The sequence below is a fragment of the Chelonoidis abingdonii genome, chromosome 3 (genome assembly GCF_003597395.2).
Source record: "Chelonoidis abingdonii isolate Lonesome George chromosome 3, CheloAbing_2.0, whole genome shotgun sequence".
Classification (NCBI taxonomy): domain Eukaryota; kingdom Metazoa; phylum Chordata; order Testudines; family Testudinidae; genus Chelonoidis; species Chelonoidis abingdonii.
In genome coordinates, this window is record NC_133771.1 from 203,228,476 (window position 1) to 203,245,526 (window position 17,051).

Below are 17,051 nucleotides of genomic sequence, written 5' to 3' on the forward strand. Positions count from 1 at the left end.
CCAGAGAGATGCTCGGTTAAATGCAGAAGCTGAATAATACTACCACCTTTAAAACAGATAATACAACATTTATCTGATTCAGAATTTTAAACAATCAGGAACAACATTTATTTGAAAGACTGAAAGGAAATGAAACCCATCTGATTATCATGGCATCTGGCCTACTGAAAAGAAGGGATTTATTTGTATGTTTTTAAAGAAATTCAATGAGTACATGGCTGAATTTTTATAAGCAGTCACATATTTTAAAGGGGCCAAGCTGACTGTAAGAGAACCCTACAAAAATGGTATAATATATATACACACAAATACCATTATAAAGCCAATTAATTGCCAAAATTAGGCTATCCCATCATACTATCCCTCCATAAACTTATCAAGCTTAGTCTGAAAGCCAGATAGGTTCTTTTGCCCCACTACACCCCTTGGAAGGCTGCTATCCAGAACTTCACTCCTCTAATGGTTAGAAACCTTCATCTAATTTCAAGTCTAAACTTCCTAGTGTCCAGTTTATAGCCATTTGTTCTTGTGTGTCCACATTGGTACTAAGCTTAAATAATTGGCTCTCCCTCCCTAATATTTATCCCTCTGATGTATTTATAAAGAGCAATCATATCCCTCCTGAACCTTCTTTTGGTTAGAGGCTCAACAAGCCAAGCTCTTTTGAGTCTCCTTTACATAAGACAGGTTTCCCATTCCTTGGATCATCCTAGTCAGCAGGCACTCAAGAGTTTTTCTCTGTTTGTAGAGGGGCATGGCATGGCTGCAGGAATATCCTCCGTGTCTGGTAAAAGCTCGGTGCCACAATGTATGCTGAGGTCTCTGATTTGGTGGAATTCTGTGCCAGTGCAGAACGTGCTGCTGTCGGGAGCGGGGGCTGTGGAGACCTAGTCTGCACTGGTCTCTTTGGTGCTGGGTGAACTGCTGCTGGCAGTGCTGAGGCCAACTCATGTACCAGGACTGTCTTCTTAGAGTGCTTACTCAGTACCAAGGGATAAGAAGACTTGGTGCCCATGCCCATAGGTTCTGTGGGCCTGTTAGCAGTACCGGGAGCCGATGGCCATTGTGAGGTATGGACGCCAGACTGAGATGGTCGTGGTGCTGAGGATACCAAGTGAGATGGCAATTGTTTGCAGCTATCTCTGGGGTTACTTAGAGAACTTGTGAGAGGGGTCCCAGGCCTACTTCTTCGACGCACTTCTCTTAGATGTCAAAGATTATGGGGAAGGTTCACATCCGCCAGGAGATTGAGGTTGGAAAGTTGCCTCAAAGATGATGATTTTCTGGTGGAACTCTCTGTCTTTGCAGGATTTCGACTGGAGCTGCTGGCAGAAGGTACACAGAGCGCTTATCTGCGACCGGGACCGCCTTGTTGCAGGTGCAGCGCTTCCTGAAGCCCAGGTGCTGGGCATTTCCCGATAAGGGGAAGGTTCCCCAGGGGGAAAAAGGCCAGAAAAAGAACAGAAGAATTACATCTAGACTACAACTAGAACTATCACTGGGAAAACTATCTGACTGAGAAGCAAACAGGGGAACAATAGTCTTAACAGACTGCTACCGGCTCTGTATCTAGCCAGGGCGGTTGAGAAGGAACTGAGGGGAGTTAGCCTGTGCACGCTGACTAGCCTCATGGCACAGCATGAGGGGGGACAGTGCATGTACAGGCGCAATGGACACTGCTACTGAAGCTCTTTGATCAGCAGCGCAGGGATGCAAGTGCACCTACAATGGAGCACCCACAGGGACATATCTCGAAGTACCAATATTTACTGGAAAATCTTTTCATAGGCTTCTATTTCACGCAGTCAGACTAGATGACCACAGTAGTTTCTTTTAGCCTTAAAATCCATGAATCTTTTAAACATCAGTTTAACCCTAACACTAGAAATATTCAATACATTTTCTGCACAGAAAATATCAAAGCAGAAATAATAAATGACGTGATTCAAACTTATTAGGCCTACAAATTAGCCTGCTCTGAGTGCTATTCCAAATTGACGTATTTCATCATTTGTTGCTGCAGCTCCAAACACACAATTTACCTCATCCAAGACATGATCAACTGACATATGCAACCATTGTAAACAAAGTGATATATAGATCTTCATCAATTTAGTGTACAAAGAGCCACATATAAAGTAAAGCAGTTTGATTTAGTATACAATGGGCCAGATCCATGGGTCTAGCTAGTGTAGACAGAACGTGAGGACTTGTCTACATGGTGGGGTAATGTGCATTATGGGTGATCCATGTGTTGCATGTTCATTGCTCTGTGTAGACCTTGCTGATGTGCTTTAGTATAATGCTGTTTGAAACAGTATTATGTTAAAATGTCCTAGGGAACCTTTAGTGCACACAAGCAGGGTCTACATGGACAAATTAATGCACAACACATTAGCGCAGTTTAGAAATCACACACCCAGACAGTGCCTTACCCCACCAGGTAGACAAGCCCTCAGTCACAGGATGGCTAAAAGCTCTCCCTAGCATGCCTTTGTTCCTGGTGCTGCTCCATGCATGCCATACTTCTCTGGGCTGCTCTAACTTAAGCCAACTTGTAATGGGGCCACACGAAACCAAAAAAGCAGCCATGTGGTGTACCATAGCAAAGGGGTGCACTGACCACGCTCCTTTTTCCTCCTATCCTGGCAGCAGGCAGGGTGGACAGAGCATAAGCCCCTCCAATGGATCTATAGCACTGCAGGATCAGAGAGCTGTTTAGACAAGTATGCGGATGCTGTGAGATTTTCAAAAGTGCCTAAGCAAGTTAGGTGCCTGACTGACTAAGAGGCTTTGGAAAATTCCATTATGTGCTTATCTGAATTTTTAGACATCCAAATATCTTTAAAAACCCGGCTTCTAGTTACCTGAGAGACTATCCCCAGGGGTAAATATTGTCACACAGTTGTGTCAGTGAAGGAATCTGAACTCAAGCTTCCGTGGTTTAAAATTCCAATAAGAGGTTATCATCCTTACATATTACTACTATTTGGCAAGCATGCAAAGTGGTCACGTACAGGTCATTCTAATAATATTGATGATTTTAAAATTTGGTATAGAAAAAACTGTTGTTTTAACTTTGTAAACCACCTACGGCCAATTCTGTGTCGGTTTACACCTCATACAACCCCACTGGGAGGAACTCAATGGGACTGCACAGGGTGTAAGTCTGAACAGAATTTGTGCTCCATAATCTGAGCACAAATACATAATACATAAAGAAATGAACAGTGACCAGTAAAAAAAACAAACAAAAAAAAAAACACACACCCAACCCCTTGAAATGTAATCCCGCTACAGACTTGTGAACACAAAAACCTGCATGGCTTGGCTGGTGCAGTTAGTGTAATCACACCTTATCTCCCAAGAGGAACACACGTTGGAATCCATCATTATATGAAATATTTCTTTTGTTGTTGATCTTAAATTTGAAGCAATAATAAATATGTAAGTAAATAATTCAGGAAAATGAAATGAACTTAAGGGTTAAAAGGATTTGAAAAAAGACACACAGCCAGGCTAACATTACTGAACAGATAAAAGACACATTGACACTGATGATGAAGTGTTAGTCATGCAAAATACACAAAACAGCCATTATTTAAATTACCAGTAGAATCAAGGTCATTTTCTAGGTTAGTAAATTCATCTCCACCTTCTGTAATAGAGCATTCAGGAATCTCCTCATTAGTATTTATCTCAGTATTAACATCCTCATCTGTAGGAACATGTAGCATTAACATTAGTACTTTGTCTTGTTCATGCACCATCCCAGTAAAAACATTAGTGGTTTAGTGACAGTTGAGCATCACTATGGCAAGAAATGCAAACTGAAGTAACGAAATCGATCTGCAGGGAGATTTCCCAGTTTTCACTAATAAGTATATTTTTAAATTGATGCAATTCAGTATATACACATACTGGAGGTGCAATGGATGTAATCAGGGCAGAATCTGGCCTCAGGTACAATCTTCAATTGGGCTGGATGTCTAACCAATGTCAAAGAACACACAAGTTATAATTCTTTTTCTTAAACCCTTCAGCATTCTAACAGGTTACCTGTGGATCACCTCATCATTATGGCTGATCTTTGATACAGTAACACATTGTGAGAACCATCCTTACAAGTAGACACCTACTGCTCTGTCACAGCACCAGTCTGAATGGTGAGGCCAGTTGGCAAGGAATGCAGAGTTTTAATAAATAATCTTCATTATACTTTGTACTTCCATGGGGGCCTTCCATTGGGCATCTCAAAGCAGTCTACAAACATGAATTAAATAAGCCCCATAACATTCCCATGAAGTAGGTAGACACTATTATCCTCATTTTGTAGATAGGTAAAACCAAGGCATAGAAAGGGTAGGTGACTTAAGGAAGGTCAAGCAATGAGCAGGTGCCCGAGCCAGGAACAGAATTCATGAAAAGTCATGACTCCTACTTTCCTTATTTTACTGAGAGACCATATACTGCATGTACAATGAAATTAAAATAAGTAACATTAAAAGTAAGTCAGTAAAAGCTGGGTAACACCTTCAAAATGTTTAGCAACATTTTATTTAATAATTTCTAGTTTCTTCAAGCAAAGCCGTTTGCTGTTTGGCATGTATATACATGAGAAATGGACTGAGGGGTATTTAGAGATCAGAAAGGGAAAGAGGATGGCTTTCATATGAAGGGAAGTTGGAGACAATTAGAAGAAACATGGGAAAATGGCAGTATTGGAGAATAACTATTACTTAAAATTGGAAGTCACACAGGTTAGTGAAAATTTGCTTTGATACATTTCCAACTCAAGCAAACGTAGAAGAGTCTAAATATAGTAGTTAGCAACCGCCTAGACTCCAAACCTTAACCTTGAACATCTCCCCATTTTTGTGACGTTTGGATCTGGATCAGAACTTTTAAGCCTAACCCCTAGCTCTGTAGTAGGCTAAACCAAACCCCTGAACTTTGGGCATGTACAGATCCTGCAACTCAGGTCCATGTCTATTGACAACAGAACTTAAGCTTTCCATGGAGGCATACAGAACACAGCTGTTTATTTTGTCCACCTGCTCATCTTTACAATCACTGTAATTCACATGCTTCAAGCCTCCCTATTTTTTTTTTTTTTGCTGCAACTCTTCCTTCTACATCAGTTGCAATCTTACTTCCTCTTTAGATTGTCGATCCATCCAATACAGTTGCTAACGTTCTTTGTGCAGCTTTGCTCATTCCAAGTGTGGCTCTTGCTACAATGAAGAGGAGCAAAGCATTTTGAAATACATCAGCAACCAGTTCACCTGTGTCAATAAATAAAGTCAGGAGTTCTGCGATGTAGATGATGAAATGGGGTGTGCAGAGGAAGATGTGTTGGATAACTCTAATAGAAGATTTGATTAGGGTGGGCTAGGGAAAGAAGGGGATTAAAAGGTGGGGGCAACTCTTTTGTGAGTTCTCTCTGTGTGAGTCTTTAAGGAAAAAAGTATAGGAAAGACTGGGGGAAGAAGACCATGAAGGAGATGCACATAAATTTTCAGGACCTAATCACATCAGCCATGCCATCAAGGGCTCGTTCACCAGCACATCTACATGACATTCTAATAAATAAACTAGAGAAATGAGGGCTCAACAGAACTACCATTAAGTGGATATATAACTAGTTAAACAACCATAAACAAAGAGTAACTAGTTATGGAATGAGGTCAGATTGGAGGGAGATCTGTTCTGGATTTAACATCTTTATTAATGACCTGGATTTAAGAATAGAAAGCATACTGATCAAATTTGCAGATGACACTAAGCTAGGGGGAGGTTGCCAATACTTTGGAGGATAGAGCTGAAATTCAGAGGGATCTTGATAAACTGCAGAACTGGTCTACAGACAACAAAATGAAATTCAGCAAAGACAAATGTAAAGTGCTGCACTTAGGGAAGAAAAACCAAATGCACAAATATAGAATAGGGGAAAACTGGCGTGGCAGCAGCACTGCTGAGAAGGATCTGGGAGTTGTAGATCACCACCTCAGCATGAATCAGCAATGAGATGCTGTTGCAAAAAAAGCAAATGCAATTTTTGGTTGCATTAACAGAAGCACAGCATGCAAGTCATGGGAGGTGACAGCACCCCTCTACTCGGCGTTGGTTAGGCCTCACCTGAGAGCTGTGTCCAATTTTGGTCACCAATGTACAGAAAGGATGTAGAGGAACTGGAGAGGATCCAGAAGCAAGTGACAAAGAGGATACAAGGGATGGAATGCAAGCCATATGAGCAAAGACTGAAGGAACTGGATATGCTTAATTTGGAAAAGAGAAGATTATGGGGGGATATGATAACAGTCTTCAGATACTTGAAAGGGTGCCATACAAAAGAAAAAGAAAAGTTGGTCTCTCTTGCCACAGAGGGTGGTACAAGAGACAATGGGTTCAAACTACAGAACAGATTTAGATTAAATCTCAGGAAAAAAAGTCCTAACTGTATGAACAGCAGGACAATGGAATAGACTGCCTCAGGAGGTTGTGGAAGCTTCTTCACTGGAGGTTTTCAAAAGATGGCTGGATAGCCATCCATCTTGGATGGTTTAGACACAGCAAATCCTGCATCTTGGCAGGGGAGTTAGACTAGATGACTGTTGCGGTCACTTCTAACTCTATGGTTCTATGATTCTAGGGACTGGATGATCCTGAAAAATACTCTTGGTGGAAGATGCACATTGAGTTGCAGCTATATGGAAGGTGGGTAAAAGCAATATTATTGGTCCTTAGGTGAGGAACTAGGTAAGGGAGTATCAGGTGTGCCAGAGATAATGTTATTAGTAATGATCTAATTGTGGGAGAGCGGTTGGAGTATTTAAGGAAGCATTAAGGATGCCACAATATACACTTTCTGACCCTGTTTACATTTGAGCTATTTTGAATATGGAGATTGTTTTTTGTTTTATTTGAAGTTTTAAGTTTGGACTGAAGAGAGAAAAATGGAAAAAAGTAAGAATTTCAGCATAAGGAATCTTGGAAGAATGTGGGAGGTGCTAGGCTAAAGCAATGGAAGAAAAGAACCCAGAAGGAAAATTAAAATTGTTCAAAGGTATTTAAAATACAGTCAACACAAAGCTATGTATACCATCCATCAAGAAATACATTAGGTTAAAAACAAGAAATGTAGACAAACAAAGGTTTTCAAAGAAGAAACAAGGGTAAGCCAGAGGCACAAGAGAGGTAAAAAACACCAGACATAGGTGAGTTGTGGCACAAAAATCACCAAACACTTGACACTCTTGTTGTCAGGTCTGGACAAGGAGCCTGAATTATCCTCTTACCCCATACCTCTAAAGGCCTCACTTAAAGGAGAAAATTATACCAATTTAACTCAATCAGTTTAGAAAATGATTTAATTAAAATGGTGAAACACCCTTGTGGGGACACTCTTATTTCAGTTTAAAAATACCTTATATCAATTTAGCTTAAGTTGATTCCATACCGTCTTAAGCTAGATTGACATAAGGTACTCTTGAACTGATTTAAGAGCATCTACACAAAAGGGAGTGACACCAATTTAACTACATCAATGTCTAAACTAATGGTATCAGTTTCTAAACTGATTAATCAAATTGGTACAATTTTCTTGTGCAGACAAGGTTTTTGTCAGGTTTGAGCCCAGGGCTGGCCTTAGGGAAAATGGTGCCCTGGGCAAAGCTCTATTTTAGCGCCCTTTCTTTGAGTCTGAGAACAGCAGTGGGGAGCACAGAGCATGAGGACAGCTTCCGGTCCTGGAGCCCAGCCGGGCTGCACAGGGAGGAGTTTCTGAGCCCCGGGGGCTCCTTGGGCCACACAACTCCCTAACCACCTAGCAGGAGGAGAGGAGGTGCATGGGGGGACACAGTAGCTGGTTCCCTGGCTCCGCAGGGCCTAGCCTTGCTGGCTGCACCTCCCTGCCAGGCTGGAAGCTTCATTGGCATCATCTGTCCCCCCTCTCCCCAGTTGACCAGGGGCTCCAACGCTGGACTTATGTGCATTCACCCCTGCTCCGGCAGGCCTGCCAGCTTGTGGCACTTAGATGGTGACCCCCTGACCATGGCACCCACACAGATGGCCAGCCCTGATTGAGCCAGATTAGCAGGGGAAGTGTGAGCAAGCTTGCACTACTGCTGCCTATACTGTACTTGCTCTGGAGACAAGGACAGGTCTTTAGTCTCCATAGCTGTCACTGTGACGCTATATTCACACGGCTGTCAGGTACGGAATTGGCTTTAAGATTATGGAATGCAGTTCGGAGAGTATGAACACTGACAAAGAAAGCAAAGTGGAGAAGAAAAGGAAGACAGAAGGTAGAAATCAAATATTTCAAGTATATAAGTAACGCAAGGTTAAGACAAGACAGTAGAGCTTTTGGTGATAATTGCAAAGGAAGGTAGATATTGCTAAAAAAATTAAATCCAGGACTTGAAATGTTTACTGGATACCTACTAGCTCAAGGACTAAGCTTACTAGCCTGGGTGAGGATATCTGTGCTGCCAAGCCATCCCTAGGACACTCCCCAAAGCCATTCACCCAGTATTTAAGGGAATGTCTATGGCAAAAAAACCCCAGGGGCAGAGAATCTCAGAGCCCAGGTCTGCAGATACGAACTCATGGGGCACTGTCCTAGGATGCTGAAAAGAGCCAAGTACACATTCTGGCATGGGCTGGAGCTTGAGCTCTGAAGCCCAGGGAGAGGAAGAGGGGGTGATGTCAGAGTCCAACTTCCAGCCTGAGCAGGAATGTCTACCTGGCCGTTTTTAGTGCCATTGCATGAGCCTTGCAAGCCCAAGCCTGTGGATCAGGACTCAGACTCGCTGGTGTAGGGCGTGGGTTTGTTTTTTTGTTTTTTTTTGCAGTGTAGACATCTTAAAGGATCAGAACAGTTGTTCAGTGTTTACTGTATACGATATATAATTATAATAATATTGTCAACTTTCTAATACATTTTTAAAACTGTAACTTACATCTCTCTTGCTTTTGTTAGTCCTTCTATCCCTTCTTTTTTTTATTTTTAACTCTAATCTTTTTATTTTCGTTTTGCTATAACAAATCATGGTGTATCTTTTCCTGTGCTGATTTCAATGCCTGTTTCCTCTTCTTTTTTTCTCTCCCTCCCTCTCTTTCATTTCTTACATTGTGTTCTCTATTTCCTCCCCCATATTTTTGGTCTGCATTTATTCCTCACTTTTGCTTACCAAAATCTCTCACTCAATACCATACTGATCTTTTCTAATGTATCTCATTAATTGTTCCCTCTCTTTCCTGTCCACTTCCCCACATCTGCCTAATCAACCTCCCCCTCACAAACAAGCCATCCTAAGTAGGGGTTGGATATATGGCAGATACCTAATCATCAATGAACATAATATATTTGCAAATCACAAATGTGAAAGATGAGGCCTCACTGTTCGAGGATTGTGCCCAGATAAGATGCCAACTCTACTTCTCCTGAGCTGCTGGGAAAGGAAACGGTGTTTGGATTCCTATCAAGGTGATGTTCCTGGACCCAACTCAAGGGCTCAACTTATCAGCCTCCAGCTAGTAGGAATCTACTATATTTAAAACCTCCACAGCAAATGCTTCTATCTGTCAGAAGAGAGAAGGAATATTCTCTCTCTCTTTGCCCCTTTTTCCTCCTCCCATACCTCTTTCGCTGCCCCTTTCTCCTCCTCCCATATCTCCCCCTACTAAATAGCTGCCAGAAAGCTTGTATTCTGCAGAGGTTGATGCTGCTTATCCAGGAAGGTTTTCTATTTGCAACAGGCAAATGGATTTTCTAGGATTTTCATGATTAAATCAAGGCTTTCAAATAAGGTTGTACTGTTAATACCAAAACACAAATTTCTCAATTAGTAAATACAAATACTGAAGGAGATTAGAATTTCACCAACAAAAGTGAGCAAGAAATTCATGAAAAAAATTTAAAACATTAGAAACGGACAAGTACTATCTTTCTGAAGAAAAGAGAGGAGAGTCTAGTAGATTTATTTAATACCTCTTTTTTGAAATTCGGATGTAAGAATCAATGTATATTCGGAGAGAGGCTAATTAAATATGTAGTAAGAAGAGATTTATAGAAGATCTAGAAAATTACTGTAAGCTTGACTTAAGCATCATAGAGGGGAATATACTGCTACAAAACAAAAACAGAACACTTGCAAACGTATAACGTACATAAGGATAGTACTCAGATGGTATTCAAAAAAAGTTCTTGTCTAACAAATCTGATTATTTTAGCAAATAAAGAACTGAAGGAATAAGTGGTAGACATATAGGCCCAAATCCTCAAAGATATTTAAGTGTCGTACCATCATCAAAATCAATGGGAGTTAGGTGCCTAAATATTTTTGAGGATCTAGGCTATTATAACTTACTTGGATTTAAAAAAATGTCAGCACAGTTTCACTAAACTGTTCCTTAGTAAAGTTAACAAGTAAGGCCTCTTGTTAGGAGGAGCTACTTGAGTAAATAATGATTTGGAAAACAAAGACATACTGTGAATGATGAGATGGAAGAATGTGGAGAAGGTTGAGTATGTACCACAAAAATAAGTAATTTTCCACTTTATTTGAAAAATGTGGAAGAATGAACATGTAGGAAAGTGATAAATTTTCACATAAATAAGAGTAAATAGGTATCAGAATGGACAGATAACACAAAACAGAAGTGCGACAGAAGTCCAAATAACTTGGCCAGATTAGTATATGGGCAGACACAAATCAATGTAGAGGATGTAAACCAGGGATGCTGGGCATAGTATATATAAAAACAGAAAATATGCTAGATGGTCATGCAAGAAAAAATAGAATTGATAATTAATAGTAGATGTGATGGTGATAAAAACTTAAGTAGTCAGATTTTGACACCCTACTCCTGTTGTTTTCTATCTTACTCTGCAATTAGTCATCTCAGAACTTGGTGCAATCACACATGTAAAGAGTTAGTACTCAACATGCATAAGAGTGGCAGAATCTTGATCTAAAATCTAATTCATATACTGCTAAACAATGACATTAAATAGACGATATAACTTGGAATAAATAGAGGTATCAAGTGTTCTTGAAATAGTGACAAAGTGGAAGACTAATTAAGGAGTCTGAGGATCTTAGTTATTCAGAGGAATTAGAGAAACTATGGATGAAATCCTGACCCCACTGAAATCAGCGGGAGTTTTGCTATTAACTTCACTGCGGCCAGGATTTCATAGTTGGTTTTTATTGTTTAGGAAAGTGGAGATGAAGATTAGCCCTCACTAGGGTAAAGACAATTCTGAAGAGAATAAAGGAAGATGGACACTACAAGACTATTTGTGCTAGGGTCAAATGAAAGACTATCTTTGAGGGAGCGTACAAATTTAGTGAGGGAAAGGCCTGGTTAACAGAAAAACTCAATGGAAATTTGAGACATGGAGCGCCATATTCTATGGTGAAATATATGGTGGTATAAGTTGGTCAGAAAGTGGGTGCAAGTGGCAAAGCACTGTAATTTGTAACCAATTTGGCATTCAAAGTGTGTGTAAAACAAGTGTATTTTACACTCAGAGGTAGAAAGAGGAAGTGCAGCAGGAAAAGCAACTAACAGGTGGATGTAATAGGATAATGTCAGTGTAAGAAATGATAAAGTAAAGCAGGATAAAAAATGATAAATATTTAAGTCAGATAAAGAATGCCAAATTGATTGCAATTTACACTACTCTGCCATTTTGAACGTTTTCTAACTAACTTAAATGCTATGTGTAACCTATACTACTATATATGTCACCAATTAATTTGGCTTACCTACTTCCATGGATGTATACTTGCATCAGCCAAGTCTAAATTTGGCCCAGAGTGTTTAATGCAAGTATATGGAAGAAACTAGGAAAGGCTGCAATGGAAAAATGAGCAGTAACCATTTTTAATGGTGTTTGCTTTTGTACCTCACAGCTTGAGCGTGCTTTGAAGCAATATTTTCAATAGCTTAGAGGAGTTTTCATAAAGTCTGAACAGCTTATTCCACATCAAGGCCATGTTTTCCCTACTTAGGGTGAATTCAGTACTGAAGAACAGCCCCACACTGGAGACATCCTGCCATGCTTCATTTACTGGGTGAATGGAGGTAAACCAAAGATCAGACTTAAATGGAAACGTACAACTGCTACCCAGCCATTCTTAGCTTCAGTGTTAAATGGAGGAGGGAGCAGAAAAGCTATGGTACAAGTCTGTTGCAACATTAACTAAAAAGAACATTTAAAGCTGTATAGAACACAGAAAGAAAACAATCAGTGAATCTAGATCTAGAAAAATAAATATAAAGTTGGATTTACCAGACATTTGTGCTCACAATTATGGGTTAGTATGAGACAAATAATTACTCCTTAGCATATTTAGCAGACACTAAAAGAGCAAGGAGCCTGGATTGAAATATGTGTTCCGTACCCATTTGAATACGAATGTCGCTACATTACTCCAGATTGGAGCACTGGCAGATATATGAATTTTAATGCCATTTCAAAGTCACTTTAGTAATATTACAGTAATATACAACTCAAAACCTGTAAAGGTAAGTGGTACGCGAAAAGACTGCCATTTAAAATCAAAGATTGTGCGCCAGCCTGCCAGGTAATAAAAATGTAATGACAGAGAACTTCTTCAAAGTTCCCTTCAGAAACGGTTGTACTAACTCATTTTTTGTTTTTAAGTCAAGTTTCTTAAATCTTTATAACATACTTTCCCCCAGAGGTCACATCTAACTCCTACATTTTCAATGAACTCCGGAGATTTTAGCCACACAATTTCGATATCACTAATATTTCCTGCAATTCTAAAAATGCCAGGTAATGTCAAATTTGTAGTTCAACAGGCCAATATTAGCCAACAGTTTTTACCTACATAGTTATATTCTTGCTGTAATAGATGCACCATTCTTTTAACTGTTTGAAATTAAGTTATATAACCCTGATTTGGAAAACCTATCCATTGCCTGTCTTTTGATATGTGCACCTGATGGACAACAATTTCTTACAACAACATTTTCAAGTGTGAATAAAAGTGATACCCCCAAAAAGGTCCTTTCTGGTTTCTAGATTGCCAAAGGAATAAGATACGAGGCTCCCTAACTCACCTCCAGACGCCTTTGACCTTTCTTTCAACTTTTCTGCAGCCATTTCAGTGTAGGCAGGAAGTTCTGACATCTTCACTCCAGATCGAGCTTCTGCTATTAGTTGACGAGCTCGCTCTCTCAGCTGCCGACGTCGCTCTTCATCTTGCTGCTAAGATATATTGAACAGTTGCCAACTCAGTAATTGACAGAAATGCAATTTCATTCTCAATCTGATCATCATGATAGTAACTGGTTTACAGCATGGTGCTTGGTCCACATTATAAATAGGATGCTCTGTATCAGTTGGGTGTCACACCACAATTTTTAAAGACATATGGGAATCAGATTTTTTAGCATATCCAATATTATTATATATTAAAAATGTCATCATTTGTAATTTAAACCATTTTTAAATAAAATTATACCTTGTAAAATATCCTGATGCAAACAATTGTCAGAAACTTTTGTTTCTTAGCAATAGCTACAAAAATTTTATTGTAACTGTAAAAAGGATTTTACTACACTGAATTACTAGTGAGAGAAATATTCTACCATAATACTAGAATCAGGGGTCAGATACTGCTCTCAATTACACAAGCAACTCCACTAACTTCAAGAATGTTATATTGATGAAAATCTGCAGTAAGAGAAGAATTTGATCTACACTGTTCAACTAATGCATCTTTTAAAAAAAAATAAAATGTAATCTAAATTTAACCTGTTGATGGAGACTCTGGGGTACACAAGAATTTCTCTAGTTTTAAAAAGTCCCTTTGTTGGGTTCAATACAGTAATTGTAAATATCACCCAATAACAAATATCCTGTGTTTTTGTAAGGGAATCATTCAAGTTAACACTGTTCCGTTAAAAAATTTAAATGCATCATTATAGGACTATAAAATTTCAATCACATAACTAATTACAACAAATAGTAAATGTGTCATGCATATATTTCTGAAATGGAGTAACACACAATGAATTACAAAATACACGTTTAATCAACACTATTGAAAAACACAGAAAGGTGAGAAAAACGGAGTTTAAGCTTTGTCAAAACTTGCATTTTTCAAACTTAAAAAAAAAGTTTCAAAGACACTAGTGCACTATAAACACTAATAAATACAACAAAACCAAGCCTGTGGCTTTAAGTCAAATTTACCTCAAACTTAATTTATAGACATAACATAGTTGTTGAAATCAGGATTTTTGTGGATGGCCTTAATTTTGGTAGAATACAACCAATTAGTCTAATTTTGGAAAGCAGTATTGGCAACTTAATTTCTTACAATAAAGGACAAACACCATTCCCAGGAAACAAGAAATTGAATATTCCACACCTGGAAATCTTTGTAAGAGCCTGCTACCAAGTGCTATTTAGTTTAAGTAATCATTAATAAAGACAAGCACAAAATACTAATTAGATACATTTTAGCTATTTCCATGTAGATTGTTTGTTTGTAGCTATTTACTCATCTTTGTTCTTGGTACAATAGGAAAAATGCAAATGAATGAATCAGAATGCAGTCCTAATGGGACTTTCTGTTTATAACCATTAGCCCAGAGGTGTGGTGTAATTCAATCCTCAAGCAGCAAGATTTAGCCTCATTAACAGCTTGCATGGGCAGGTTACAACTCATAAAACCCTACAGTAAACAAACTATATGGACACAGCACAATATCTTGAGCCTGACTGACAGAATTCTGGTTCCCTATCAGATTGCCTTGATTTACTTTTCTGCTAATGTCCTAACACTATAAAGGCAATTTTGCTTGGGCCCTGCAAGCTCTTCAGCAGGGTGGCACATTTGCTTTGTTTGCTTTCTCAAACCTTAACTTCCCACAAGGCACAGAGTAACAGTTCTATAAAAACTTATTTGTTAAAATACACACAGGAAAGAAAACTAGAAACCTTCTATGTGTACTATGCACTACAATAAATCAGTTTAATTTAATGTACAGCCAGCCAACTAACACAGCAATCAATTTTATTTCAACCTACTATATCTGGCAACATTAATTAAATTTGAATTTACATGACGTGAAAGTGCTCAAATATTTCCATATTGTCACTCCTAACACAGGCAAATTTGTGGTTTTAATTTAAATTAATTTAATTTACAAATGGAATCTGCCAAACTTATTTTAAAGTACTAGGCAGCTTAACAATGAATGTTCATATGGCACATGTTAGGAAAAAGATGCCCTAGAATATGGTAGGCTGATTTCAAAAGAGGAGATCTTGTATCCCTGAATCATTATCATAGTCACTAGCATACTCTTTGAGCAAATACAGATGGTTGTGGCTTGTGTTTGTGCTAATTAAAATTCAAACATCATTAGCAGAGAAGAGCAAAACAGCATATTTATAGCTTAAGTTTAATACATATATTATTTGAACTGTTGATTATTGAGCTTTGAGGGAGGAAATGATTGTGAAGAACCACTAAGTTTAAATCACACTGAAGGTATGATTCAAGTATATATAAAAGTTGCGAGTTAGAAAACAATTAACTTAAAATGTGCATTCTGAAACAATATATTTGTATTGTCCCTTCCAAAAAAACAAGAAAAAGACCTAGTAAAGCTCATAAGGCGCAAATATGGAATTTGCAACAGGGAAAGAAAGGGACATGAAAACTCTTATTACAACAACATATGCTCGAAAACTGTCCAGTTCTGAAGAGAAAACTAGGTAAATCTTTCATCTCTCTGTCATGTATCTGCCATGCTGGGGAGACATAAAAGTTTACTCTGTTCCTCCACCTCAATTACTTTCTAATGGTCTAAAAATCTGCCACATGGATGCACAGCAAGTAAAACTTCACCATTTAAGGACAAACTCTTCAAGAATAAGTAATGTAATTCCTTGTTTCCTTCCTATAAAAATGTATTGGTATGCAATTTTTATATTTCACAGTTCACCGACATCTCGGCAAGCTTTCTTCCACTGCTTCAATGGTGCTACTTTTAATTTTATCCTCCTTAGTCCTAGTAATTAAAGTGATCAGCAGTGGCATCCCAACGGCTTTGACACAGCTACAACCCCCTAGCAGACTTCTGCTTTTAAGGGGAAGGAGAAGAAAAAGGACTAGAGTTTAATTTCACAGGAACAAGAAAATCCAGCTTCTCCAATCCTCAACTTTATCCAATTGTCCTTTCAGCAGTCTTTGGATCTTAAGAAACAAATAAAAATGGCTGCCATTAGGGGGTCCTTTTTGTACTCGCCGCAAGTGTCAGTGACTGACGTTACTTTGGCCAAAAATGATGCCACAGATTTGTGAAGGTGAATTAGAATGTGAGACACTGTCAGTGTAGTTGCCGAGATCATTACCCTGCCGATGATGTCATTCAACTGTATCAGAAATTTAGAAAAAGACAAGCCTTACAACACATGGAATGCTCATGTCTTCTGAAAGCAACCAACAATCAAATCCCCACAAATACAGTTCATTACATTTATTTAAAAAAAAAAAAGTTTATTCTTGTTCATTTTCCAGGAATGTTTCTATGGATTTTTAATTGCCTTTTGATTGAGTTGTATGTGGATCAGGTACAATATTGAGTTTGCACCAAAAATCTGCTCTTTCATTATTTTTTTGCTACACAAACACTATGTACTATGTTTGTTGAATGTTAAAAAAAAGAAAATTCTTTATCCTGCTCAATGATCTTTTAATGACAGAACTGAAAAAAATAAATTGGTTTTAAAGTTAGTGATTAATCTGTGTTAACATAAAATGAAAATATAACTCTACTTAACATGGATAGCAGTTCACGTAGCTATAACTCTCAAAATTGTCCCTTGCATGCCCCGATTACATAGTACAACTAAGAAAAAACTTGACTGCCAACCCCTTTCATCATTAGACAGGAAGAACGGCTCTGTTATTAGCCATTCAGAAAGAAAAAGAATTCTGTGCTTGTCCAGAGGCAAGGATTATCAAAATGTACCTATTCACTTGGTACAGAAC

General features: G+C 38.6%; 1 protein-coding gene across 12 annotated transcripts in view; it reads right to left on the bottom strand.

Moving 5' to 3' along the window:
* EHBP1 (EH domain binding protein 1) overlaps window positions 1-17,051 on the bottom strand; it is a 337,395-nt gene that overhangs the window by 54,711 nt on the left and 265,633 nt on the right. For 8 of the 12 annotated variants that reach the window (XM_032763265.2, XM_032763264.2, XM_032763261.2 and 5 more), the window contains 2 exons: window positions 13,102-13,249; window positions 3,611-3,718 (listed from right to left, as the gene is read on the bottom strand). In XM_032763265.2, the coding sequence (XP_032619156.1) occupies window positions 3,611-3,718; window positions 13,102-13,249 (256 nt within the window). The remainder of the gene's footprint in view (window positions 1-3,610; window positions 3,719-13,101; window positions 13,250-17,051) is intronic. The other 4 variants (XM_032763268.2, XM_032763267.2, XM_032763263.2 and 1 more) reach the window with 1 other exon arrangement.